Below are 25,599 nucleotides of genomic sequence, written 5' to 3'. Positions count from 1 at the left end.
GTATCTATTATTTGTATAGCTCCAAGTTAATGCTACATTAAGTCGCATTTTCTTTTGGGTGTGTTGCACATGCAGTGTCAAAAGCGAAGCCTCGGGCAAAGCGTAGAGCGTTACATGAAGGGATGTGTTTATATTACATTAATACGTGTATGCGAGATATGGCGTCAAGCCGGGTGAGGCTGACAGTGATGATGGCACGTTTGGTGAGAGAAGCAAAAATGAACCTGCTGGTCGACAGTGATGAGCCTTCCAGCACTCAACCATTTGTTTCTTACAAGTGTCTTAAAATCGGAGGGGGGTGCATTTTTGTTAACTGAGATTAACTCATGTCTAATGCATCAGCAGCATGTTCCTGAGCCAAAGGCCATTTTAAAAATAGACAAATACATTTCAGAAAAGATTTGCTCTTCGTTGGTGGCAGCTTGACAACCCGTTTTTATGTTCCAGCAGCATGACTTGTATGTCACAGCTTGTAGTAACAAGAGGATGCACATGGCGATGTTTGTGGACGTTGCCCTTTTCCTGATTCCACACCCACCTCCTCTTCACCAGCTCGCGACATGTTGTGGAGCAGTGCTGCTTTGCACCTGTCAGGCCACATCAGCGACTACAATGTGGCACCACTGGACGCACAGTGGCAGTTGAGAACGTTTGTCGCCACAATGCCAAAGCAGGATGACAACTCCAGAGCCGAAACGCAAACAAACATCATCACGCTCTCCTTTCTAAGTCGAGATTTCATCCCAAGAGTGGCTAAAACATTAAGAGCAGAGTCCTGAATATTTAATCCATACATTTGATTTATTTTGTTTCTGATACATAACAGATCAATGCATACCAAATGTTTATTATTTTAGGATGAAAACTCATCCTTGGAAAAACCCTGCATGCCTAAAGCACCATGATCTTGCATTGTTTTTAATACATTTACATTTATTACATATACCATTATTCCAAGCTACAGTATATGCTGTACATGAATGCCACGTCCGCAAAAGCATTGAATATGAAACGTTTTCTTTCCACCGTGCACCTTTCATTAAGCTTAGGCACTGAATCTGTTTAATCTAGTATTAATTGGCATAACTCTATAGACCTCGTTACACATGCCAACCAGTTCCCGTTCGGCAAACAAGAAATATATTCACTTGGAAAACAACGATTTCGTCAATGATTTAAGAGTAGTACATACAATCAATAGAGCAGTACATGCACGTTACAGCAAAAATGTTATTCTAGTAAGGCTTGGAGCCTTGGATATTTTTTATTTCTATCATTTTGTCAGATCTTAGCGATAGTAACAGTGTAGACACATTTACACATTTGATTTCATCAATTGACTTATTTACAGTACAACTTGAATACTGTACAATGAAGGCAAACATGGTGACTTGTTACGATAAAAATGGGGTATATTTGTGAGTGAACCAAAAATACTGACAAAAAACTGCAAATATTTAGCGCAAAAAAACATGCACCGATTGTGACATGGCAACATCTACCGCAAGCATGAAATGAGTATTATTAAAAATGAGTTTAGGTGATTGACAGAGCAATGACAGATAAGACATTCACACCCCTGCATGCGGTTAAAGAGGGGCGGATGCAAAACAAAAGTGACGACCCAGAGTCCGTCAGCAAGCAACAGCACCTTTAAATGGTAATCCTTATGTAAGAAAAAAAACAGAAGTGCAAATTAACTATTGAAGAAAAGAGTCCAACCCCCCCAGCCCCCTAATAATTACACATTTTACGTAACTCCACAGAACAACACTGGTGTCTGTTATGAAATGGATTCAGTCCAATTACAGCATTTCCTCATAGAAGAGCAGATATGCCTGAGCGTTGAGAACCCTCGACTCTGGTACCGTCTGGACCGTAGCATCACTGATATAGAACCACTGGCCTGGGGAGCTGCTGCTAGAACCCTTGGCACCTGGAAAACACACACACAAGGTTAAACGGTTGAATATAATGTTAACAGTAAATAAGCAAAGCATTCATTTCAATGTAATCATGCTACAATGCTGTAGCTGTCAACCCGTTAGAAATCGCAGGACGCCATTATACTGTATATAACAGTCTCACTGTGTCATATTACTGAGAACACAAAATTCAACACACAGCCACTTAACCCCCGTGGTATGCTTCAGAAATAGACGAACATATACCAATACCAAGTTTAAAATGATAACAAGCACAATTGTACAGTTTTCTGTACAATGGGCTGACATGATTGACACCTGTCTGGACCTCACAGACTCATGCATGCCAAAATATCTCATTTTATGACACATACGGCTCATATACCAGTAAAGCTTATAGTATATGAACAAATCTGTTTCTCCCTCTAAATTGAGTGGGTGTGGCTTACACACCAAAGTTTATGGTAAGAGGTTCAGATTTGATAAGATATTACTGAACCCAAACCTGTCAAGTTCCTGTGATGTTCAGTTTTCTTCTGGGGAGCACGGACTTTTACATATGCAGTGTAGTGACCGCCACGCATTGACCCGCTATGTTCCACAATCCCATACAGGCTGTAAAGGACACGGTCATCAGTTACCAGGTTCTGTCATCGAGAAATTGAGAATAAAAAAAACAAGGAAAGCTCAACAAAAATAAAATAAAAACTTTGAAAAATTGTGCATTTGTTCTTAATATGGTGGTGAGTGTAAATTACTTTGCATGAAGCTGAACAGAATGGGGCCAGGTCCAACACCAGAGGGAAGTCGACATGGCGGTTCACCTTTCGTAGATTCATCCCTGCCTTAAAAACAGTACAGTAAAAACATTTTACTTTGATACCACAATTCACAATAATTATATTAGTAGACAACAAACCTGGTGGAAGCGTTTCAGATGCAATGTGATGACAGGAGGAAGTGAGGAAATGAGCATTTGTTTCCTCGCACTGGTGTAGATCTTTTCCGCCTTTTTATCTACACCACCAATGCAACGACAAAGCAATGTGAGACTCTGAGGTTACAACTGGGGATGCTCCGATCAATCGGCCAATCAAAAACCAATCACCTGTGGCCCGTACCATTGAAGCCTGTAGAGATCCCTGTGTGCAGTGTAGTTTTGTGCTCTAATGTCTCGGGTACTGCCCCCCCCCCCCCCAATTTCATTGAAAAACTATTATCTATTTCTTTATATGTACTGTACAGACTGAACTTGAAAATGAAACCAGGAAAATACAACTGTGAAGCGTATTCATGAGTCAAATTGCATATTAGGTATGATACATTTTTACATGTTGGCAGGTCTGCACTAACACTGGAAACACTCCCTGCCTCTCGCGGCCCTGTGAGGGACCCGTCCCACTACTTGAGAAGCACTAGTCTAAAACAAGGTCATTTTATGGTTACTATTTTTAGAGCGTATAGCAGCGGTGCAGCCAGGAATTCTGGTCCCCATTAAAAAATAAATAATAATAATCATGTTGAGCCCGCCCCATTTTTATTTGTATATTTTAATAATTACCATTTTTTTTCCTGGGAATTGTCCTAACTTTCGCATGTAGTATATGGTGTCCGACCACTAGCACTCACCATAAATAAACTGAAACATTTACAGTTAATCCATGTGATCGACATCGATATTGGCACATCTCACTCTATCTACTGAAATTCACAGCATGAAACCCCAATCAAAGCACCCCCAAACAGCATACACAACTGTATGCCTTTAAAATGCTGTACAAGGATTTGGGCTTACCAGCTGAGCTGCTCTTGCGTATCAGCTTGTGTCTGCGTTCGGTGCAGCTCTCACAAAGCAACCTGTTGTTGCCCATCAGTAGTTCCACGGATGTAAACTGGTGAAGGCAGGACTGAACGGAGCACTCCTTAGAGCTGGGAGTGTAACTGTGGGACAGAGCCTGGAATGCTGTCTGGTGGTAGTGACTTTCTGCGGGCTCCTCTGGAGAACATTGCAAAGAGGACGAGCTGTCCCCTGAACCGAGCCCAAGGCTAACTTTTGACAAACTGCTAAGCAGTGGCTCTACAGCGCCACCTTGCCTGGAAGAGGATGATGATGAGGTAGAGTAAGATATTGGGGATGGATTGACAATGGGAGTCAAATGAGATTGGACGTGACTGGAGCAGGATGTCCATTCGCTCTCTGAAGCTTCACTGTCGGCATCGTTACTGCTGTCCCGAGCACCAGTGTCTCTCTCACTGCCATCTGAGAGGCTTCCGCAAGCAGCCATCTTGCAAGCAGGGACACAGTGGGCTGATCCTGCAATCCTCTCCTCCTCAAGCTGATCCAAACTGCAGCTTGCCCCCTTTCCGTCCATCGAGCTGGAGGACCTCCTGCCTTGTGTTTTCTGAAGAAACAACACAAATGTTAGCCATTTTCACACTCACAGGCACTCCTCCTATCTGTAGCTATACTGTAAGATGTAAAGATGCTAAACAAAGGCATGGCAATGAGTGCCAATCACCAACCTGTCTACTGAGATGCCTTGTGTTTCTGTTGGCTGTATTTACGGTGGAAAGAACCTGCTCATTATGTGTCACGTTGGATTCGTGGTCCCGGCTTCCTTTCCCTGGTCTGCTGCTATTGGATGGTTTCGATATCTGAGGACAAAAATGCAACATTGTTTATTCTTATATGCGCAAATACAATTTGTACGTCTCAACTCAATCATTGCCTAAGAAGTAATTTACCGCAATGACTTATATCTTACCCGTTCCTCTATTATAGGTAAAGAAATATCTATGAAGGCTTCCTTTACAGTTGAGATCTGAAAGATAAATCAGTATATAAAAAACACAATTTTTACACAATATATATATACTAAAAAAAGGAATAAAGATTATATTCATTTTCATTCATTATTAGGTACTGGTCATCAATCACTCCACAAGCCCAAAACATCACTACCATAATTCATCACAACTATGGTGTTCATCTGGTGGTGATGTTGCTTTTGTAGTTCCACCTCGTATTCATCACACCCAAACATATTTTGCTTCTTTTTCCATTGCATATATAAACCTTAGATTATCATTCTATTGTGCATCCAAGCATACTTACATGTTCACACTCTTCACACATAATTGTGTTGGTTAGCTCTCCAACAAAGATGCGATCAACAAAGTTCATCCTTACACCTTCCTTCCCATATGCTGTGGGGGGGAGACAGCATTCAATTATTTACAAGCATTATTTTATTTTATCAATAGCAATTGCATATTTGGTGTATTTGTGATATGATGTCATGGTAGTCCCAATTAAAACGATCTGCTACTGCTGTGAGGTTTTTCTTATAAATCTTGTATTGTATTTCCTTTAGCTGCCACAAGATGGAACTATGGCTCTTAGCTATTAGCCATCCCATTTGTGGAGCAGAACAAACCTTTGACTTGACGCCTGGTTTCCTCATCTGCTGTCTTCTCCGTGGGATTGTTGAATGCTCTGAGAATTCCAGCCTTCACTCTCTGAAAAAGTAGTGAAAACATTGTGACTTCAAAAAGACTTTAAAATAAAGAAATTACAGCATATTTATCATGACAGATTTGTTTTTTTACATCAATGTGTCCAAACATTCTCCACAATGACAGGATAGTGAGCCCAATTTTATTTAAAAAAATTTTTTTTTTAGTTAAAACATACCAAAACCACATATGGATAATATGTTAAACCGTTAAATATACCTGAAAAATAAATCTCTGATTTGTGTTAAAGCAAACTTATTCTAAAAAAATCAGACCTTTTTTCGATCACCTTTGTTTTTTTCTTTGCCGCAGGCCAATACAAACTGAGCCGTGGGCCGTAAATGGCCTCTGGGCCAAACTTTGGACACCCCTGTCTTACATTCTCTTAATTACATCCATTAAGAAAATATCAGCATCCTCGGGATAACACTGTGACAGTTACATTTATAAGCATCATTAGTGTAAAATAATTATTGTCCTTGTCTGAACCTGTTAACACAGGGCTCTCAGCACTAAGTGGGCATGCGTGTGTGTGTGTGTGTGTGTGTGTGTGTGTGTGTGTGTGTGCGTGTGCGTGTATGTGTCTATGTGACATTTTTTTAAAGAGGGCTCTCTGATTAAAGGTGACATGGTCAGTGAGTTGTTGGTGAGAGAGCTGTGAAGAGGCACAGCCACATTAAAGCACCAATCAATACATAATTGGCCATGGTCTATGGCTGCATTTGAGACCAGTCACCCCCCCGCATCTACCCCCACAGTCCCAGGACCCACGCACTGGACTGGGTATTTAGGTCAAAAAGCCTTGTTAATCCCAGTCCAGCCAGTTTCACCCCACTCACAGTCGCTGCGGTCACATCAGTGAGCACACTGAGACCAGGCTGAAGCTCTCCTAATTAATTACCGGTAACCCCCCCACCCCTCCTCTCCAATGTAACAGCATGCACAGTCCCACACTGGATGGATAGGGAGAGGTGGGGGTGCTGAGGGGATGGGAAGGGTAGCTGGTGCAAGGGTGCAGGGGTGGAAACAAAAACGAAGATGGGGTGAAGAAGGACAGTCCATGCCCTGAGAGAGTAATACCGACCATCTCAGTTAATTGCTGATAATTGACTGGGGCCAAATTAGCATATTTAGATCTCTGATACTAATGGCCAATGAACACAAACACTTAGGGCCTCTAAAAGGACATTTACACCCATCTCGCTCTCATGCTCAGCCACACACAAGCATGTACTATAATGTTCACCGTATGCCAGTGGACGCCTAAAATGTTGCAAACGCAGCATTTGCAGACTAAAACCCCACATAAATTAATTTATTAGTTTGAATTCTGATTTGTTGCGTGAAAAATTTTACTCAGCTCTACAATACTAGAAGAAGCTAATATGGTGATATGTTAGTGAACACGCCTGGTTGATTAAATTTGTTTGATTACATGAATAATGGAGGCTGTACCTCATCTTATATGCCTCCTTTATTACATTGGAAAATGGCAGTGTGCGTGTTTTAGGAGGGGGTGACGAGTGACCCTCAAGCACAATGGGACAGCCGCAGAGTTCATTCAGCAGCTGCGGGTTTCCCAAGATCACACAATGACGCCGACTATGCCACTTGCAAGTCCACTAAGTGGCACAACTGTCAGTGTTCACAAGTTTGAATGGGAGATGGGGAGCCGAGACTGTGGAGCCCCAGGCTGACCACTAAACACACCCGCCAACTTCTCTTGCTAGGTTTACACAGCCACTGGTGGGGCAACTGGGAACGTGTCAGTCTTCAAATAGGTGGCTGTGGATCTGCTAATTGCATAATTTACATGTGGGGGCATTGCCAAAAAGAAGAGGGTGCCAAACACAGAAATATGTTGTCCCATGTATATAGAAGTTAAATATGCCAGGATATAATTAAATTCAAAACAATATATAACAAGGGTGTACCTCTGATTCATATAAATGCAATGATATGATTGCATTGCTAAGGTTTTATTTTATCCATGAAACAAATATGTTGTGCAAAAAATATATATATGATATTGTTCCTGATCAAAGAAATGAAAGCATATAAATCCCTCACTTTAGTTTCCTCTACTCGTATGGAGTCCAGTAGAGAGTGAAGAAGCTCCTGGCTGTCCTGTTGTTGGTAGCCCTTAAAGCGTGGAGCCCTGTGGGAAGGGGAGAGGGAGTTTCTACATTAAAGAAAAACAATTCTGCAGGACAAAACAAGCATATAACAATGACAAAGCTCACTTTTGAAAATTTACACAAGAGGTAATGTTTTGAAACAGACAAAAAGAGCCAAATTCTACCATGTTCGCCCATTGTGATGCTTCTATAAAGAATAAATGTAACTTTATTGCATGGCTGTATGGATAATCTCTGAATAAAATACTGTAAAATACTGCTTGTATCCATTAGCATGCGTGTCAGTCAACCAAATAACAAGAGATGTTATTCAACTGGCCGGCCAATAGCATCTATTTTCAAATCTTCATCTTTCAGCTAGTTGGACATCTTGCAACGATAACGTGTTGAGAGGAGAGACTCTCCTTGGTACCGTCCCCTGGCTGTCAACAATGAACAGATGTGTGGACAGATGTCAGGCCAGATGGGCAGCAAAGGACGGAGCCACTTCGACCTGTTGGGCCGAGCCACATAACCACAGGACAGGTTGGTCTAACATCTCTACACAAAGTAAGAAGCAAGTCGGACCAACCAAACGGATAAATACCATTGGGCAGGGAGTTAGTTGGGGGAGTGGCTTATCACAATTAAAACTTTTTTGTAAATAGTTTGTTTTTTTTTTTTTTTTACATCCAACAGTTAATTGGTGAAAAAAAATAGATGGCCATCACCTGTCCCCAGGACAGGTCACAGACAGGGGGGTCCAGTGTTGCCTTAAGTCAACCTTCCCCCATCCTTAAATACTGGCACGATATGCGTGCATTAAAACGGGAAAGGTGGGTGGGTGGAGGGGTAAGAATGTTGAAGGGCACATATGTCATTTATTCGCAAGACCTAAAAATTAACAGCGTGCAATGGAATGTACACCTTTTGTTTCATGAACGAGTCTGTCGACCTCTCCAAAGAAACCAGGGAGGATGAAGATAAGTCCGAGAGAGGTAGCAGGAGAAAAAAGAATCGAGAAAATGTAAAAAAAAAAAAAAAAAAAAAATGAAAAGCTTGGTTAGAGTTAATGTGAGAGAAGAGGTCTGTAAGCTCATCCCAGCGGAGGGAAGCAGAAGGGCCCTTTAGCGTTGCTCTCAATCTGGCCAATGCAAACAGCTGCGGTGCTAACACAATTAATAGCCGGATGAGTTAGTACCAGACACAAGGCCACACAAGCTCATCCCCCAAACACACACATATGAGTTGCACAATGCATCCAAAAATAAATCAAATAAATTAATCCTGCACTTACTCACATGAAGACAAACAAGACAATGTTTTATAGAATGATCACCCAACTGTGCAACAATAAATGAAGAGAAAATCATAAAACACAGATGATATTTTAGGTGCCTTTTGTTTGGTGCTCTTCATTTGCATATTGTTTTTTTATGTTAGATCATAAGAGTTGTTCGTGTCCAGAATTATTCAACAAGTAAGCTGACTTTATTTTCATTTATTAATGATTGTGAATATTTTAGCTTAGGATTAGTGTTAGGGTGGTGAAGTGTTGCCAAGTGTTTGTGAGGCAAAACTGAAGTTTTCAAACATTTCAAACATCTTACTTCAATTACATTGTAATCCACTCATGAGTTTTTGCAGGTTTTCCTATTTCTAACCTGGAAATACTTGTGTATTTCTACAGCAGTCCAAATGGAATAGACTAGAATGTTATTGCTTTTGACCATGCTCCGGCAAAGCACACAAGCACAATATTTGTACTTTTCTACAATGTCTTTCTCTTGTGCAGACAAACATGTCAACCCCGCTTCATTGTATTTATACTGTATGTGTGTGTGTGTGTATGCATGCGAGTACGTGTGACAGCAAGAGATGGAATTCACTGTTGTTCTTGGCTGTTTCTATCTGAGAAGCAAGACTTCTCATGAAGGACTGTCAACAATATTTGAAAGGTGTGGGTATGTTGACATTTACGTGAAGTACACTAATAGAGAAGAAACCATATCTTTTTCAAATTACAACCAAGTGTAGTGGGTCTTCGCTGTCTGAGGAAGAAGCAGGTGAAGATGAATGTCTCGTAGCGACATCTCAGAGTACAGGAGCACTTCTACAGTAAATCTAATTATTAACAATAATTCAGTATGATGAAATGTAGTTATTCGAGGTATTTCTCACAGGTGCATTGAGGAAATGTTGATCTTTCCCTCTGTCGCAATATATGTACATGGTTTGAGTACATAATACTCACCAAAGGTGGAAAATCTCAACAGTAGAGAAGAACTTTTGTTCTTTTAATCTCTGATCACAGACTATACAGGTAGTGGGGCAGTCAGATGGCTAAATCACACAAACTGTATGAGCACACTTAAGTAAAAGCATCAACACAAAGCTGGGCTTATATAGGATACAAGTGGAAAATAAACATACACTGGTCTGAATACAAACCAGAAATCCACCCACAATAGAATACAAGTTGGAATAAAATTGCACTTGATGCATAACAGTAATGGGCACAAAGGCTTAGCATAATATATCTCATTTCAAATGCATGCGAGTGGAATAGATGAGCTCAACATTAGATTAGTTCCATCTGATTGCATACAGGTGGTTGCAGTGCTTACTGTCTGAATGCACATTGACTGCATGAGTGCTGCTGGCTGAAACAATACCAGGTGAGGTTGAAGCACGAACACACACACACACACACACACACACTCGCTCCTGCTCAAAAGCTAGGTACCAGAATAAATGTCAAAGCCACACCAGAGACGTATCTAGTCATCCAATATCAAATGTCCTGGTCACCCACCTGCACAACAGTGCAAGACCAACCTTAAACTGGGTGTATGCACAAAAGGTGTGTCCAACCTGCACTCTCCCATGCTCAAAACAAGAACACGGCCCAGACAACATACCTACGATAAAGTAAGCGTGTGTTTTTGTCACAAAGTCTGTTGGCCCTTTCTTTGCTTTTAATGTATTGTAGTCTATGTATTATGGCAGTTCCTGCTAGTGTGTAGGGCAGAGGTCTCAAACTTGCTGTGACTTAACAAGGAAGAGTAGAATAAATGTGGCCCGCGAGGTCTGAGCCGAGCCAATGCAAAACATTGGACAGAAAAGTGTAAATCAGTCTTTAAGAGAGCCCAGATGCTCTTAACTGGGGGTTGGCTACCACTGATTGACATATCAAGAAGTACTTTCTGACAATGACTTGCCGTTACAACAGGCTTACTAGGAACATATCATACATAATATTCGTGTCTTACTTCTGGCAGAGCTGATTAAAGAGGATCTTGGGACTGACGGGACCTTTCCCTGGTTCTTTCATGGATTGGAGGAAGAGAAACATGGCTGCAGTCAGGGGCTCTGGACTGGGCAGCGTTACTAATAACGGACCCTGCAATTCATAAAGACAGCACAAAATAAAGTTTGGCAAGTATTTTGTACTACAAAGAAAACTTGCAAACAAGCATGTTAGTTTGCGCATTTTGCAAACATCACTTTCTGTAAAAAGTCAGCAGATACTGTATGTAGTGGCCTAGATCGAAAATCACTAGATTGTCAGCATACATCAGGTTGTTTATGGTGGTGCTGGCAACCCAGAAGCCAGCCAATTTGACAAATTTGCAATTAAAAAACAAAGTAAAGAAATCAAGAAGAAGAAAGTTAGCCATACCAGATGGGCGTCAACGAGGGGGCAGATCCTCAATTTGTACCCTTTCTCCTTCACTTCCTGGATGAGGTCAATGAGCATGTGTGTTTGGGACAGATTCTGCAAGACATTTTTAATATTAATTCATCCATTCACATTTCTGAAATCTCATTACTGTATACAATACATTTAAAATGTACCAAGTATACAGTGTATGTTATTAACAAGCAGTATCCACTCCCAACTTAATAAATAATCATTTCAATGTGATCATTTCGAAAACCTTTTTGAAATGTTACACCAATTTCAGTCGGATTAGTTGAACTTGTGGTGCGTTGATTTGATCAAAGAAGGTTTTAAATTTGTATTTAAATGAAGAACGTGTCAGTGAGGAGATATCAGGAAGTGTCGGTGAGGAGATTTCATTGTCCCATCGTGAGAGAGAAGTATCTTTTCTTTTCTTTCAGGAGACTTGTTTTGTCACATCCTGGCAATGAAGACAGTTGCTATGGAAAACGCACAATGTAGCTGGCATTGTGAATGCAGACACAGCTCATCCTCTAACAATTACCTGTTTCCACCCAAAAGATTGCAATTTTCAAGGAGACAATACAAAGCATAGAAGAGAGAGATAAAGAGAGAGAAAGTGAGAGAGTGAACGAGAGAAAATAGCAAGTAAATCATGCTCACTCCAATTTCAATCAGCGAGAAAGGTCCTGGGGTGATTAACAAAATGGTGGAAAAAACAGGTTCATTGTTGAAGAGGCGAGCCAGTTTGCAGTGACCATGACACACAGCCAGAGAGAGACTGGAAGGATCCATGGTTAAACTGGTGATCATGCTCTGCAACTGAAAGCCACTCGTGTGAGCAGGTAAACATGTGAGCATTACATTTGCCACTGTATTGAACACGTTTCAAAATGACATGGTGTGTTTGCATTGTGAGTTGTAAGTACATAGGAGACAACAAGGTCGTTGCAATACAAGGCAACAAATATACAAAAAACAACAACAACAAATATCATTTTCACCACTTGGTAAACAAATACAAACAAAATGATGACCTTGGAAAAAACAAAAACAAAACATCTACACGAAGCAGTTATGATGCCAATGCTCTGTCTTTGTCAGGGTCGCAAAACACGTTTGACAACAATGTCCCCTTGGTAACGAAGTACTGAACTTTTCAGACTCATCAGTGCATGAAAATTTTGGGTAGTAATGTAGCAACATATTTACCAGTGTTGTTTTTTTTTGAACATATCACAATTGATGACAGCTGAGAATCTTTTAAAAATGTCCAAATGCCATAACTAACATATAAATAAGAACTACAAGACAAAAAAACATTAGTACATATGTACAGTGGTGTGAAAAAGTGTTTGCCCTGCATTTTTCCTGATTGTTTTTGTTAAATTAACTGCTTCAGATGACCAAACAAATTTCAATATCACAACTGAACACAAAATGCAGTTTTGTGAATAGTTTTGTGAATTAGGAGGAAAGTTGAACTGTTTCTGCATGTCAGAAAAATACCATCAGTAAAATAAGGTGGTGGTAGTGTGATGGTCTGAGGCTGTTTTGCTGCTTCAGGACCTGGAAGACTTGTTGTGAACTTGGGTTCTGCAGCAAGACAATAATCTTAAACACACCAGTAAGTCCACTTGTGAATGGCTGAAGAAAAACTAAATGAAGACATTGAAGTGGCCTCGTCAAAGTTCTGACCCGAATCCTATTGAGATGCTATGGCCATGACCTTAAAAGGCCGCTTCATGCTGGAAAACCCTCCGATGTGGCTGAATTACAATTCTGTAACTCTGACCATAATTCCTCCAAAAAGCTGAAAGAGACTCACTGCAAGTTGAAATGCTTGATTGCAGTTGTTGCTGCAATGGGTGAGCCAACCAGGTTTATGATAAAATCACTTTTTCCACACAGTGCCGTGTAGGTTTGGATCTTTTTCCCCTCCCTTATTAATATTTTTTGTGTTCAATTGTGTTGTCATTGACTATTAGTTAAATTTCCTTGATAATCAGAAACATTTAAGTGTGACACACATGCAAAAAAAAATCAGGAAAGGGGCCAACATTTTTTTTTTAATATGAATAGTGCACGGACATGCTGATGCTGATGTATATTTGTTCAACTCTAGCAACTGAAAAACGTAAATAAATAAAAGATATATAGAAATACAATTAAGAAATCTACAAACCTGCATAACAGCATTGAAGAAGCATGTGTTGCCAAGGTTACTGATGCCTTTAACAGGAACCAATGCATTGCTGTTGACGGAATTCTTTCCCCTTGGAGGGTCACTGTAATTTGAGGCTTCCTCTTTTGGTTTGATGATCTTGGGGCCTGATGCTAGAACAGAAGAACACAAATAGCAAGACATGACTCAAGAGCCTGGCGGTAAGTTGGCTATATATTAGTTGCTACTAGTTGATGTGAGACATGAACACGTCTGTCTTTTCGGTGCTAGGTAGCCACCCTTCCATCTGTGAATGACGATGAGACGAGCGGCTCGTGTTTGCCAGATAAATATTTTTTTTCAAGTTAGCTGCTACAATAACAATATCGCTGTAGCTTGGTTTATATACAAGTCAGTTACTGTATGTAAATGGAACACTTTTTTGTGAGGGTATTTCCCATGACATTCCGTTTTTAGCTATCTCATATTAACTCGTTTTCTTGCACTTGTGCAGAAAATGGGAAGAAATGTGTTCATGTTTCACATAAGGATAAGGCCAAAATTGAAAAAAAAAGTGCAGTTCTGCTTTAACAGGACCACTTCCGCTGCTTAGTGGCTTTATTGAAAAAGCTATCAAACATTGTTAATAGGCCTACTGTTGTCTGTGACCCAGCAAATCTGTTCTGTTCAAGGCCATGGCCGTTACACAGCCAATAAAATATAAAAGATGTGCTTTTCAATTGTGGCCTGCCAATTCACATTTTATACCGAAACTTTACTCACTGTCTGCAGCCTGCTCTTCCATTCATATCAAATTAATGCAAGTGCAACAATGTGGCTTCAAATTAAGTGGAAAGTGTTAAATGCTGATGACAAATAAGGAGTCGTTGAAGGTCCAATCCCGTGGTTCTGGGATTATGGAGGTTCAGCTTGTTGAGATTGCAGGCTGTTGCATTCCACTCAGTGGTGATAAATACATCTGGCCCCCCTGTGCTGGCAACATCTGGGGTTTACAGCTCCTCTATGAAGCCATAAGGGAGCTCCCATATGTCAAGACACACAATGTGGCGGTAGGAAAATCCTGCTCATAAAAAGTGTATTGCAATACTGGGGTTGAAATTGAAAAGATATGGGACATGCCAGTTAGCTCGAGTTGTGGCCTACGAGAGAACAAGAACTCAACAAACCTGATGCAACTTGAGTGATCGAGTTCTAACAGGCACTAGCTAATAGAGAGGAAAGGGACGAAGAAACTAAATGGGTGAAATGGGGATGCCTATGGACACACACTGCATCTGGGACCGTCACCCAAGGTAAACAATGTTCAGGGAGCCATCTGGTTGAGACTGGAGAGAGGGGGGCAGTAGAGGGCAGTTGTGGAGTGGGGGGCAGTGGGTGGAGGGAAGGGTTGCAATGAGCACAAACATATGGAAAAGCAGATTTTTCCTCTCCCTGCAGCAGTCAACGATGGCAAATGTCAGCATGCGCCATGTCCACGCTTGACTGTGCCGCACTAAGCACCACCACCTGGCCCTTCTTGCTCAGCCACCGAGTGTGGGCAGCAGTAACAGCGTGGAGCCTTTCCCCAGGGTGGAGAAAAGCATCGCGGTGTTCAGAGTCATCCACATGCACGCATATACACCAACACCTCCTGAACTCCCTGCTCTTTTCACACAAGACATAAACAAATAAATATAAGACTGCCATTACTTTACACAAATATGTATTGGATTGAAAGACACACAAGACTTCACTAAAGAGGAACTGAATGACCGCAAAGCACCCATTATTTCTGGAATATTCAAATTTATTACTGTATTCAATGAATAGAAAGGTAAATGGTTGATATTTATGTATTAAGAGCTACGAGTGAACAGAATATGTTAACGCAAGCCTCAAACTCACCACACCCTGCCCAGTGCTCGTCCCCATTTGCCGCGCCAATCCAAAGCTTTTTAAAGCGCCATCCCGGGTGAGACATTTTTTAGGCATGTTTTGCAGGGTACAAAACTTATATTACTCTCACAAAGAGTCCCGCACATGGCAGACAAACTTGTTCTGAATGCTGTAGCGGGGGCAGCGCTGCAAGTATCGGCCGATATCGATACCGTGCTTTTTCCACTAACATCAGCCGATCGATCAGAGCACCCCTGAAATATATATATCAATAAATACACTGTATGCCAGTATATAGTATCTGTTATTGTAAATATATGATCAAGCCCAAGAGCCCATAAAAAAAAATCATATTTATACAACAGTTGTTTGGCCACTCGGGTTCAATATTTGCTTACACTGTGGAAGACCAAAGTCAGCTCCCTTCATGCAGAGCAAGCAGTCATGAGGAAGGACGAGCAACACCAAATTTCTTATTAATTCACTAATTTGTTGTGACTGCTGGGCATAAAAAGCTTGCTTCCTTGCCATCTGAGGCCAGGCGAGCCCAGTGACATTTTACTTACAGACACATACACATGCCAATATATTAAGGGCACCTTGGTAAACTGAACTGCATACTAAGTGACTAAATTTTCATAAAATCTTACTGAAAAATTGTTTTGGTTGAATTTTGAACGGCTGTATTTGAGATTTGATTCTTAATTGTGATTTTATTAATAGTAATCATACACATAAAACAAAGATACAAGCACACACACACACACACATTGGCCTAGTTCTATGTGCAGTGGTGAGAATTAAGGCAGAATCACCCTTGATTACATCCACGAAAGCACCACCAGGGAATGGTATTACAGTATTTTACTGGCCACTGACTTGACTTGACACATTAGTGTGTTAGTGTTCTTCTTCTGCCTCAGATTTGGACCAATGTTATCCGTCAGAATGTTAATGCTAATGTATAAGTCCAAGCAAGAGTGAGCCAAAATGGAAGTATAAATGAGATAGACTCACCACAAAGCAGACACTAAAGTTACAATAGAATATTTTTCATCACATTTCTTTATTTGCATATGTTGGCATGGACATCATCCTTCGGTCCATGCCAAAATTTAGTGCAAAATTGCATGCATGTTGTCAAATCAATCATGTTGTCTGTACGGCATAATTCTGCCAAATCAAATACCCAAACAAAGCACCTACGTGTCGCTGACTCACTGTCTGCATTTTTTGAGAGAGACTGCTAAATAACCTGCCATGGGGCCAAATAAAGCTGAGCGTTCCAGTAAGTTGGTAAGATAAGATAAACAATATTGAATTGGATCTTGCCAGGATGTACGGGAAGTACACATTAAAAGGGATCATTCGAGTTGATTCTTTCCGTCATTTATAATTATTTCAGATTACTGTCTGCATGTTTTTGTATGTTTCGGTTTTAGTCTAAGCTTTTGGAACTAATTAAAACACAGAAACAGAGGCACCACTGGATTCTAATACCATTAAAGAGAATAATTATATATTCTAGTGCAGATGCATAGCTATTGAGGATTTGTCAAATCACCAGCCAACATTCTAGACTTAATGAATTCATTCAGTATATCAATTAAATACAATTTCATTATATGGGTGAAAAAGACTGGAGAAAAGAAGATACAATTCCACTTGAGGTGTGAGAAGATTTTGATTCAGAAACCAAAACAACAACATTTTACTCGCCCAATTACAGAGTACTATTGATTCAATAAAACAATAAGAAATTAAATGATTCTGATCAGAAATGTCTATTCAGGATGTTTTAATTAGCTTCACAAAGACTCCCCAGCTGCACTGTTAAAGAGAAACTAGCTCCTGAGGTCAATCCTCTTTTTACCAGGACTCTGGTACTTGAGCCAAAGACCTTGATGGTGAGAGAGCATAGTTAATCGACTTTCAGTCTTCCATGGGCTGTTGTACCATATTATTGTAGATTGTGAAAAATCCTTGCTAGGACTCTTTTGTCATTGGGGTGCATAGGAGAAGCACAACAGCAGCTTTCTTTAAAAACCTGGCCTTCACACCAAAATTCAATTTTACAAGCTCTTCAACAACAACAATAGTCTATTTTGCCCATTAATGGCTGCCGATTTCTATAGGCATTTGCCCAACCAGTGCAGGACACTTGTGTGGCAGGAAAGGTGACTGGTAATTTGTAAAGTCAAAAGAGGAAGCATATTCCCACTCGGTAAGTTGTCCACACATATTGGAGTCCGGGTTAGAATGACTACTCCACCAGCTTTAACACTGCAATACAACATATGCCAAACAATATATAATTCTTCTGTCCTTAATTTATTGCAAAGCCTAACTACAGTGTTTACGCTACATGATCATGGCGCAGCACCACAACAAAATAACAAAATAATACTCAAACAATGTTAATCCTTATGTATTACATAAGGATTGTAGATGATTGTGTTGACATTCAATTTGACAGTGTTTGTTTATATGTGCAAATGAAGACTGCTACAATGCTAACTCTCTTCTCTTGCGTCACAAAGGTCTTCATTTGCTCATGCCAACACGGGAACACATACATTATTTTTAAGTCGAAGATGAGATCCCCATTAGTTGTGCTCTTAAAATAATTAAATAAAATAAACAACAATTAGTCAGCTATAGACAAACTAACGAATCAGATCCGACTATCGAAGACGGCGCTAGAGATGAGGTTTTTCTTCAGAGAGATGAAAATGTGACCCTTTGCCAAGAATGATATCTAATTTCACTTGTAGAGTGTTGCTCATTTCTTGTTCTTTTTTGGGTCCTGTTTGTTCCGGAAAAATGTGCGGGCCCGAGTGAGACTGAATGATGCAAACTACATACACCTTTTAATAACAGAATCTGCTATCCCTCAGGTATGTTATGTACTTGGCAACTCCATTTAATTTACTCTTCTTTCAGAGCTTACACCTTCTCAGTGGAAAAAAAAAAAAAACATTGTATCCTGTTTGCTCGTGAAAATGTAAAATCACTGTGTAGTAGGAGGCAAATATGTGATATAGTTTCACAATAAAAATAGTGTTCAGTTGAAAATAATGTTCTTCTGAACATTATCTGTTTACAAGTCTACAGAGAGTTAGCGTGGTCCAGCTGTGGAGAGTGATCCAGTTTCTTTCACTCGCTCAGGACCGTGGCCCCCACTGGAGCTGCACACAGGCCCAATGTGGAAATACAGAAACAAGGGACAGGAACAGATAGAGAAGGAAAGACAATAGATATAGGAGTGGAGGCCTAACTCCACACAGCTGCTCTTGTTCTTCAGGGAACTCAGGCGGGAGGCATCACTCAAGCGCCTAATTCCTCTAATGTGTGCAGTCATGTGACGCACGGGGCCAGGGTGGGAGACTTACAGCATCAATCCTGTAACTCTTTTTGAGAGACTAACCGAGGACCAGCCCTAATGTGCATGGCTGGCTGGCCTACGGACACTGGCAACTGGACACCGGGCTGCCGAAACCACTGACACTGCAAAGGGAGGAGGGGCCACAACGCTCATCATCTACGGTACCTAAGAAGCCTTTTATCATGGATGTTAAAAACAACAACCTACAACTACATTGTGTCTGACATTTGGAGTGATAAAAACAGTTCAGTGAAACTGTAAAGAGATTTTCTTCCTCACTGTGTGAGGAAGAACATGGTAGGAGGGTAAAAACAGTAACTTCATTGACACTTCACAGATATGATAATATGAGGTCCATCAGTTGACGTTATTCAGAATATTAGAGACAAGTTTCTTCACTACTTTGTCTAATTTAAATTAATAAACCTAATTGGCACTATTGGTCCAGATTTATGGGTGATTTAAACCAGTCACCCAAAGTATGGTCTCAAAAAATGTAAATATTATACAAGTATATTGCATTTACAGACAAGTACTGACATATCAATGTCCACGTCAGATTGTATAATGCCTAAACAGCCAGGCACAATTAATTAATGAATTAACAGATATTTCTCTTGGAGATTAACAATATCTATTTATCCATCTAGTAGGAGTTATTGGTGTGAAACTTTGATATCTGTCTTTTAAAAAAAAAAAAGCACAGTGAGACATATCTGATATAAGCAAAGGCAGAATGTCCCACCTCCTTTAACCATAACATTCCACTGCTGTAAAGCCTCTCTCAAATGAATGCAGAACATCTTAAGACTGATCGGGTGGTCTGAAGACAGGACCACGAGTCACATTTTGCTATCAAAAATGTCTAATACATCTCAATTATTTTTCATCGGTAAGTAGAATGGCTATTGTAACCAAAATAGCCTGATGATGCCGCCACTACTGAGAACTTCATCCACCAGGGGGAGCAGGTATGCTACAGTGCAGTGATTGCATGAAGGTAAATCTATGACTGCACATATACACAAGTACCTTTGTGAGATGCTGCTTGGTGTGTTACAATAATATCAATAATTTGGTTAGAAAAATGGCAAAGCAAAATGAACATGGAAAGTCATGTTTCCAATACAATTATATACTGTACCATGTTTGAGAGATGTCTATATATACATTCAACAGAAATGAACACTTATCCTTGTTTAAATTGCTTGCAGCAAGAGTGTTTGTAATTAGGTGAAAGGCTTAAGAGACAAACACCTTACCAGATGTTGCCTTGACAGAGTGCTTCTGTAGAAAATCCAGAGTCTGCGCCAGGGCTTTTTTGTTACAGTGAGTGGAGAGCTCTTCATTACATTCAAAACACCTGGTACAAAGGAAGTAGAAAATACATAAAAACTGTCAGAGAGTGAAAACAAATAATATTGTTCATACTTAGAATACAATTCTCCAAATTAGTCAAAAGCAGTACAACTGAGGCCGCAGGGTGGAATAGTGGTTGGCATGTTGGCCACACAGTCAGGAGCTCCACTACATCTGGGTTCAAATCTCCGTTTGGGCACATATGTGTGGAGTTTGCATGAGTTTTCTGCAGATACTCCAGTTTGCTCCAACATTCCAAAATTGTGCATGTTAACTGGAGACTCTAAATTGGTATGAATGTGAGAGTGAATGATTGCTTGTCAATAGCGCAAAGTCAGCCGGGGTAGGCTCTAGCATACCATAGTGCCATAGGTGTTACCACAGTGAGGACAATCAGCATAGAAAATGGATGCATGGACAACAAGAAATCCCATATATACTGGTTAAAAAGCACTAAAATACTGTCTATATCAGAATTTGAAAGGTTTCTTACCAGGCCCTCCATGTGCTCAAGCTTATGGTGATGCAGTGTGGCTCAGGGTGGAATGCTTTGTGGTGCTGGACAGCGTGTTCAATCCCTGAGTGGTTACAGCCCTGTAAAATATAGGGCATGACATGGCAATGCTTAGTTCATCTCTTATTCAATGCACAAGTTAAAATCTGCAACCCTCTGGTGCCCATGCAAATTCCTTACAGACTGAGCTACTAAACAAAACTGCTAATGTGTTTTTTTAAAGTGTGTGTTAAAAAAATCAATTAACACTCCCACAGTTCTGTTGACTCATTTAGGAATGTGGAAACCATTTTTTCAACCCTTGTTCTGATATTTTATCATTAGTTATGTTTCTAGATACAGTATTGCCATCTCATGGAGATAAATATGTCCCTGAATGTGCATCTTGGCTGTGCTGCTGAGGTCCCCTGTGTGAATCTGAAAGAATTCTTACTTGGAAACCACACTTTAGGCAGACTAAGATGTCTTGAGAGGCTCCGGGCTCGCTGTTGATCATCGTCCTTTCCTTCAGACACTCAGAACACACTAACCACAAGCTGGATAACATTGCTTTCTTCACGGAGCTCAAATCCACTGCCTTTGTCACATGCTGGCAAGTCAACCCTGGTTAAGAAAAAGACACATTATTCCAATCAATTTTGTAACGCAGTTTGAAACTAGCATTGAAACTAGCATTGAAACTAGCACACTTTATGTATATGATGTATGGTGCCAAACCAGGAAGAAGTAAATTGGATGCTACTATTAAGCAATCATATACAGCAATCATGTTGTCTACCTCTGTGACTTACCACTGACTTCATCCGATGATTCTTCATCTCGAGGTTTTCTTGGTTTATTTGTCCGCTTAGTCATGTTGGCGGCTGTCAAGGACAGGGGGTCCTTAAGACGCATTTGGAGCTTTGGAGGTTAAGGCATTGGCATTAGCACACACAACAACCACAGTGTTCCAAACTCTTCTTTGCACAAGGCCTGTCAGTTTCTAGTTGCTTTTAATCCCGGGTATTTTATTTGTCGTGTGCAAATCTTAAAAAGTGTCTTCTTTGATTATTACTTGACACTTGGGTTACTTGAGTTATTCATCCAATATGGCTCTTTATGCTCCAAACAAGGCAAACAAGCAGGCGTAGCATGTGTATGTGTAGCATCCACGTATATAAGCATTATAAATTTACCAGTGAAAATATATGTACTGGCATGTATAATTTTGACTAGTATGTAATATGCAAAATGATAATGCTTAAGATTTAATGTACACAAAACTTTAAGAATAATCTTCATTGTACATTATTGTAAATGGTTACACTAACCTTAAAGATTATCAAGTTGTGCTCCGGTAAAAGAAGCACGTCAAAAGCAATGATCTCGGATGAGAATTGAAAATATACTCCAGTTAATTTGAAATTATCATGTTGTACAATCACTTACACTCTGTAACTTCAATCACGTGATCTTTGTAAGGGTCTAATTAAAGTCATTGGAGTCATTCGTGAGATTAAAGGCCTCAATTAACCACATTTAAATCAGAAGAAATAACACAATAACTCAAGATCGATCTAAAAGATATGCTGAGCGACACCATGCTTATGGGATTCTTGGGAATAGTAAAAGTAAATCAAAACAAACTCACCTCTTTCCTATAGATGTCTGACACCAGTGATGCTAACTCTGTCTGGCTAGCAAACAGGCTAGCCACCGACTTGTAATACTAACTGTACAGTTAATAAGCTTGTTTAACATGTGTACGCCTGGCAATAAAGTCATTGAGACGTAAAGACGACAACATGACATGACATTTAGATGCAATGTTCAACTAAACTTTATAAATGTTGTCTGGCCTCGGAGCATCAATTAGCACACCAAGTAAACATGTGACGCATTCGGAAGCAATATGGCAAGCAAGGGTGTTGCATTCAGGTTCCACGGGAAACTGGAAAGTAGACGTTGATACCCGTATGGTGTAGTGCCTGAAAGGCAGTAGAATATTATATAAAGTAATACTAAGAGATTAATAACTGAATATGCGTAATTCGTGCAAACACGAATATAATTGGCACTGTTTCGACATCCGTCTATGCAAGTGTACCCAAGATGACTTTTGTCCTTTGACAGACCCGTACTTCACGCATGCGCTGTGCGCTTGACTTGTGGTGTTCCATATTTACACTTGGCCTTTACGTAACTGTTACAAGAGGTCGTCTTAAATTCAAGTTAGTTAGGTTTCTGTTGGTCACACATGGCTCTCCGAAGGTGTCTGGGATTTTTTGGAGCCGACTGCCGACGTTTATGGCACAGTTATGTCCTTCACAGTGCCTCAGCCCAGCGCGAACGAGTTTTTTCCAGTCTGAATTTCAACACCCACCCATTTTGCACTAGTGAGTTCTCAAATTCACTTGCTGTGTTACTATTAGCAGAATGCTGGTGACGCATTTATGTAACATAACAACAACGATGCTGTGGATTTCATACATTTCCAATATGTGGGAAGTTGTTTGATACTCCCTTCATCCCCAGAGGTATGGCTGGGTAGCCGCACATTCGCCTCAGTCACAGCGAGCACAGATGTGACTTACGAACAGCTGCGGAAGCTCCTGGCGGGTGGCAAGTCTGTTGTTATAGACGTCAGAGAACCATGGGAGCTCCGGGAGTACGGCTTCATCCCGGGTTCCATTAACGTCCCATGTGAGTGTTGTTTTATTTCACCTAAAATGTTTGTTACTGTGGACGCACTTGTTGGAACATTCACTACCGTAACAACATTTTGCATGTTTGGATTTCCGGTGAAAATTCAGACCTTAAACGCACCATAACCTTTTCAGGTGAACTTAATTTGACCTCTAAACTCAGAGTGCTGGGTTCAAATACAAATACAGTTTTCAAAATAGGACCGTCTGATGGTTATTGGATTGCACTCAACACAAGTAATAATCTTAATTTGGGCAGAAAATTGTTCAGAGTTTTGACTGACAGGCAATCAGATCCTCCAACTCCGGCCCACTCCCATTTTTTTAGGTTTACAACGTCACTATTTTGTTCCATAACACTCAGGATCTTTAAATAAGTTTAAAATGACTGATGAACAGCCTTTTTCACATTAACGGTTGCTTGCAATAGATTACTTATTACTTTTTTTTTGCCTGATTCTCCCTTCTTAGAACCTCCTTAAGATCCAGTCATCCATTTTCTATGCCACTTGTCCTCACTGGAGGTGCAGGGGGAGCTATATGCTGGAGCCTATCCCAGCTGGTATTGGGCAAGAGGCAGTTTACACCCTAGACTAGTCACCAGCCAATACCTATGGACAATTTTAGAGTTTCAAATTAGCCAAACATGCATGTTTTTGGAATGTGGGAGGACACCAGAGTACACACAGAACCCACACAACTCCTATCTGCCTTTTTTCTTCTTCTAATAAACACATGTCCCCGTTTGCTGTAGAGGTGCTTTGCGTTTTTCTGAGTGTAAGAGGAATCTATGTTTTTTTTTGTTTGTTTGTTTATTAACTGTAAAAGTAGGAACCTTTAACACAAGTTGCAAAGGGGAAGTGACCTTAAATGTTCAGTTCATTTATAAGTACTGTATTTTGCTTCGTTTTCTACATGTTTAACTGTAACTATTCTCTGTAAAATGTTTTGTGTTAATATTTTGGTTGTCTGCAAGACATTAAATGAATTTGTTTTTGTACGTTTCCTTTTTCTTTGGACATTATGGAATGCATTAATGATGAAAATTGAGGTTTCACTGTACTCACGTTTTTTGTGCATACGTGTTTTTGCAGTGGGCCAGGTGAACGCAGCCCTGCAGCTTGGTCCAGAAGACTTCAAGGAGAAGTACGGTGGTGAGATGCCTGAACAGGCGGATAAGATAGTGTTCACTTGTCTGAAAGGCATCCGGAGCAAGACTGCATTAGATGAAGCCACCTCTCTGGGATTCAAAGAGTAAGACCTTCTTACATCAAAATGAATACAAAAATCATCCCAAAACATAAAATTAACCAGCGTTATTGTTGTTTGCATACTGCACATTTGTGAGAGTGCTAATGCACCCACTGCTTTACCAGCCAGGGTATTCACACTGTCTCACTCTTTCCTCAATTTCAGTGTCCAGCATTACCCAGGAGGATGGCAAGACTGGGCTAAAAATGAACGAAACTGAAGACTCATCTCCAACCCAAGCATTTTTTTCCTTTTCTTTCTTATAAATGACAGCTGTCAACATCTGCGGTAATCTGAGATTGTTAATGATTTTTTTGCACGCTTGACTTTATCACTCATTGATTTTTTTGAATTTTGCAACTACAGCACATAATCAGATTTAAGGGCTAACACCATGCAGCTTATGTCATTAAAGTACAATGACTGATAGTACAGCAATAATACTTGCCATAATTTTTCTTTTTGGTTCTGCATATATCATGGAGTAAAAAAACAAGAAATAAAGGTAAAATTGCAACATGTAAAATGTAGTGAACGCACATAACGACATGGATTTTGAGTTGGAAGGCTACGAGAGTACGGAACTCAAACAATCAACAACGATGAGCGAATTCAAGAAACAACACAAGCAGTTGATGTTTGCTAAATACAAGGATGAAGAGTCTTGAACCAGTCATGTTGTGTCATATATCACTATTTTGACGGCTATTATGTTAACCATTATGTCATTATATGGTTAAATTACCTTATACTTCAGTGTGCGTTAAAGAAAAAAATAATATATACATTAAAAATCATATCAGGAAGGCAGGAAGTGAACAAATGTAACAGATACTTTTACAATCTGTACCAGATGGAGGGGTAGGATTTAATAAGCTTTGCTTCTTCCTACTCCTTTTGGACATGTGGAACTGTGAATTATGTGATGCACTCAATTGTAACCTGATGCATGTTCAAATAAAATGTAACCATTACCAAAATAACGGATGATTAAAGGAGATTTACAGAAGATGCCAATGTTTTGTTTTTTCCTTTTCACTGTAATTCAGTGTAAACATTTTATATTGTGTTGAAATGTCAGTGCATCTCATTCTGAATAAATG

At 40.1% G+C, this 25,599-nt stretch overlaps 2 protein-coding genes across 2 annotated transcripts; one reads left to right on the top strand and one right to left on the bottom strand.

The window, feature by feature from the left end:
* Positions 1–802: 802 nt before the first annotated feature.
* On the bottom strand, positions 803–22,845 carry usp45 (ubiquitin specific peptidase 45). The gene is made up of 18 exons (XM_058053733.1): positions 22,192–22,845; positions 21,353–21,461; positions 20,995–21,164; positions 20,541–20,641; positions 19,951–20,051; positions 13,429–13,580; positions 11,241–11,336; positions 10,831–10,961; positions 7,512–7,599; positions 5,363–5,444; positions 5,041–5,132; positions 4,691–4,747; positions 4,449–4,580; positions 3,721–4,327; positions 2,845–2,942; positions 2,684–2,770; positions 2,431–2,572; positions 803–1,936 (listed from the first exon to the last, which is right to left on the bottom strand). The coding sequence occupies exons 2-18, from the start codon at positions 21,453–21,455 to the stop codon at positions 1,806–1,808; spliced, it is 2,370 nt and encodes a 789-aa protein (XP_057909716.1). The 5' UTR covers positions 21,456–21,461; positions 22,192–22,845; the 3' UTR covers positions 803–1,805.
* tstd3 (thiosulfate sulfurtransferase like domain containing 3) lies at positions 22,706–25,599 on the top strand. Its single transcript, XM_058053735.1, has 4 exons — positions 22,706–22,936; positions 23,076–23,243; positions 24,340–24,499; positions 24,662–25,599. The coding sequence occupies exons 1-4, from the start codon at positions 22,798–22,800 to the stop codon at positions 24,714–24,716; spliced, it is 522 nt and encodes a 173-aa protein (XP_057909718.1). The 5' UTR covers positions 22,706–22,797; the 3' UTR covers positions 24,717–25,599.

Source organism: Doryrhamphus excisus, chromosome 17 (genome assembly GCF_030265055.1).
Source record: "Doryrhamphus excisus isolate RoL2022-K1 chromosome 17, RoL_Dexc_1.0, whole genome shotgun sequence".
In the NCBI taxonomy this organism is placed as follows: domain Eukaryota; kingdom Metazoa; phylum Chordata; class Actinopteri; order Syngnathiformes; family Syngnathidae; genus Doryrhamphus; species Doryrhamphus excisus.
This window is presented reverse-complemented; position numbering and strand designations above follow the sequence as displayed.

Excerpts from the sequence above, each read along its gene's own strand:
- usp45 (XM_058053733.1), bottom strand. The coding sequence starts at position 21,455 with ATGCGTCTTAAGGACCCCCTGTCCTTGACAGCCGCCAACATGACTAAG. Across the intron at positions 11,337-13,428 it reads TCTTCAATGCTGTTATGCAG|AATCTGTCCCAAACACACAT; the intron begins GTTTGTAGATTT and ends AATGTCTTGCAG. Across the intron at positions 4,748-5,040 it reads TGTGTGAAGAGTGTGAACAT|ATCTCAACTGTAAAGGAAGC; the intron begins GTAAGTATGCTT and ends TTTATCTTTCAG.
- tstd3 (XM_058053735.1), top strand. The coding sequence starts at position 22,798 with ATGGCTCTCCGAAGGTGTCTGGGATTTTTTGGAGCCGACTGCCGACGT. Across the intron at positions 22,937-23,075 it reads CACCCACCCATTTTGCACTA|AGGTATGGCTGGGTAGCCGC; the intron begins GTGAGTTCTCAA and ends CTTCATCCCCAG. Across the intron at positions 24,500-24,661 it reads ACCTCTCTGGGATTCAAAGA|TGTCCAGCATTACCCAGGAG; the intron begins GTAAGACCTTCT and ends CCTCAATTTCAG.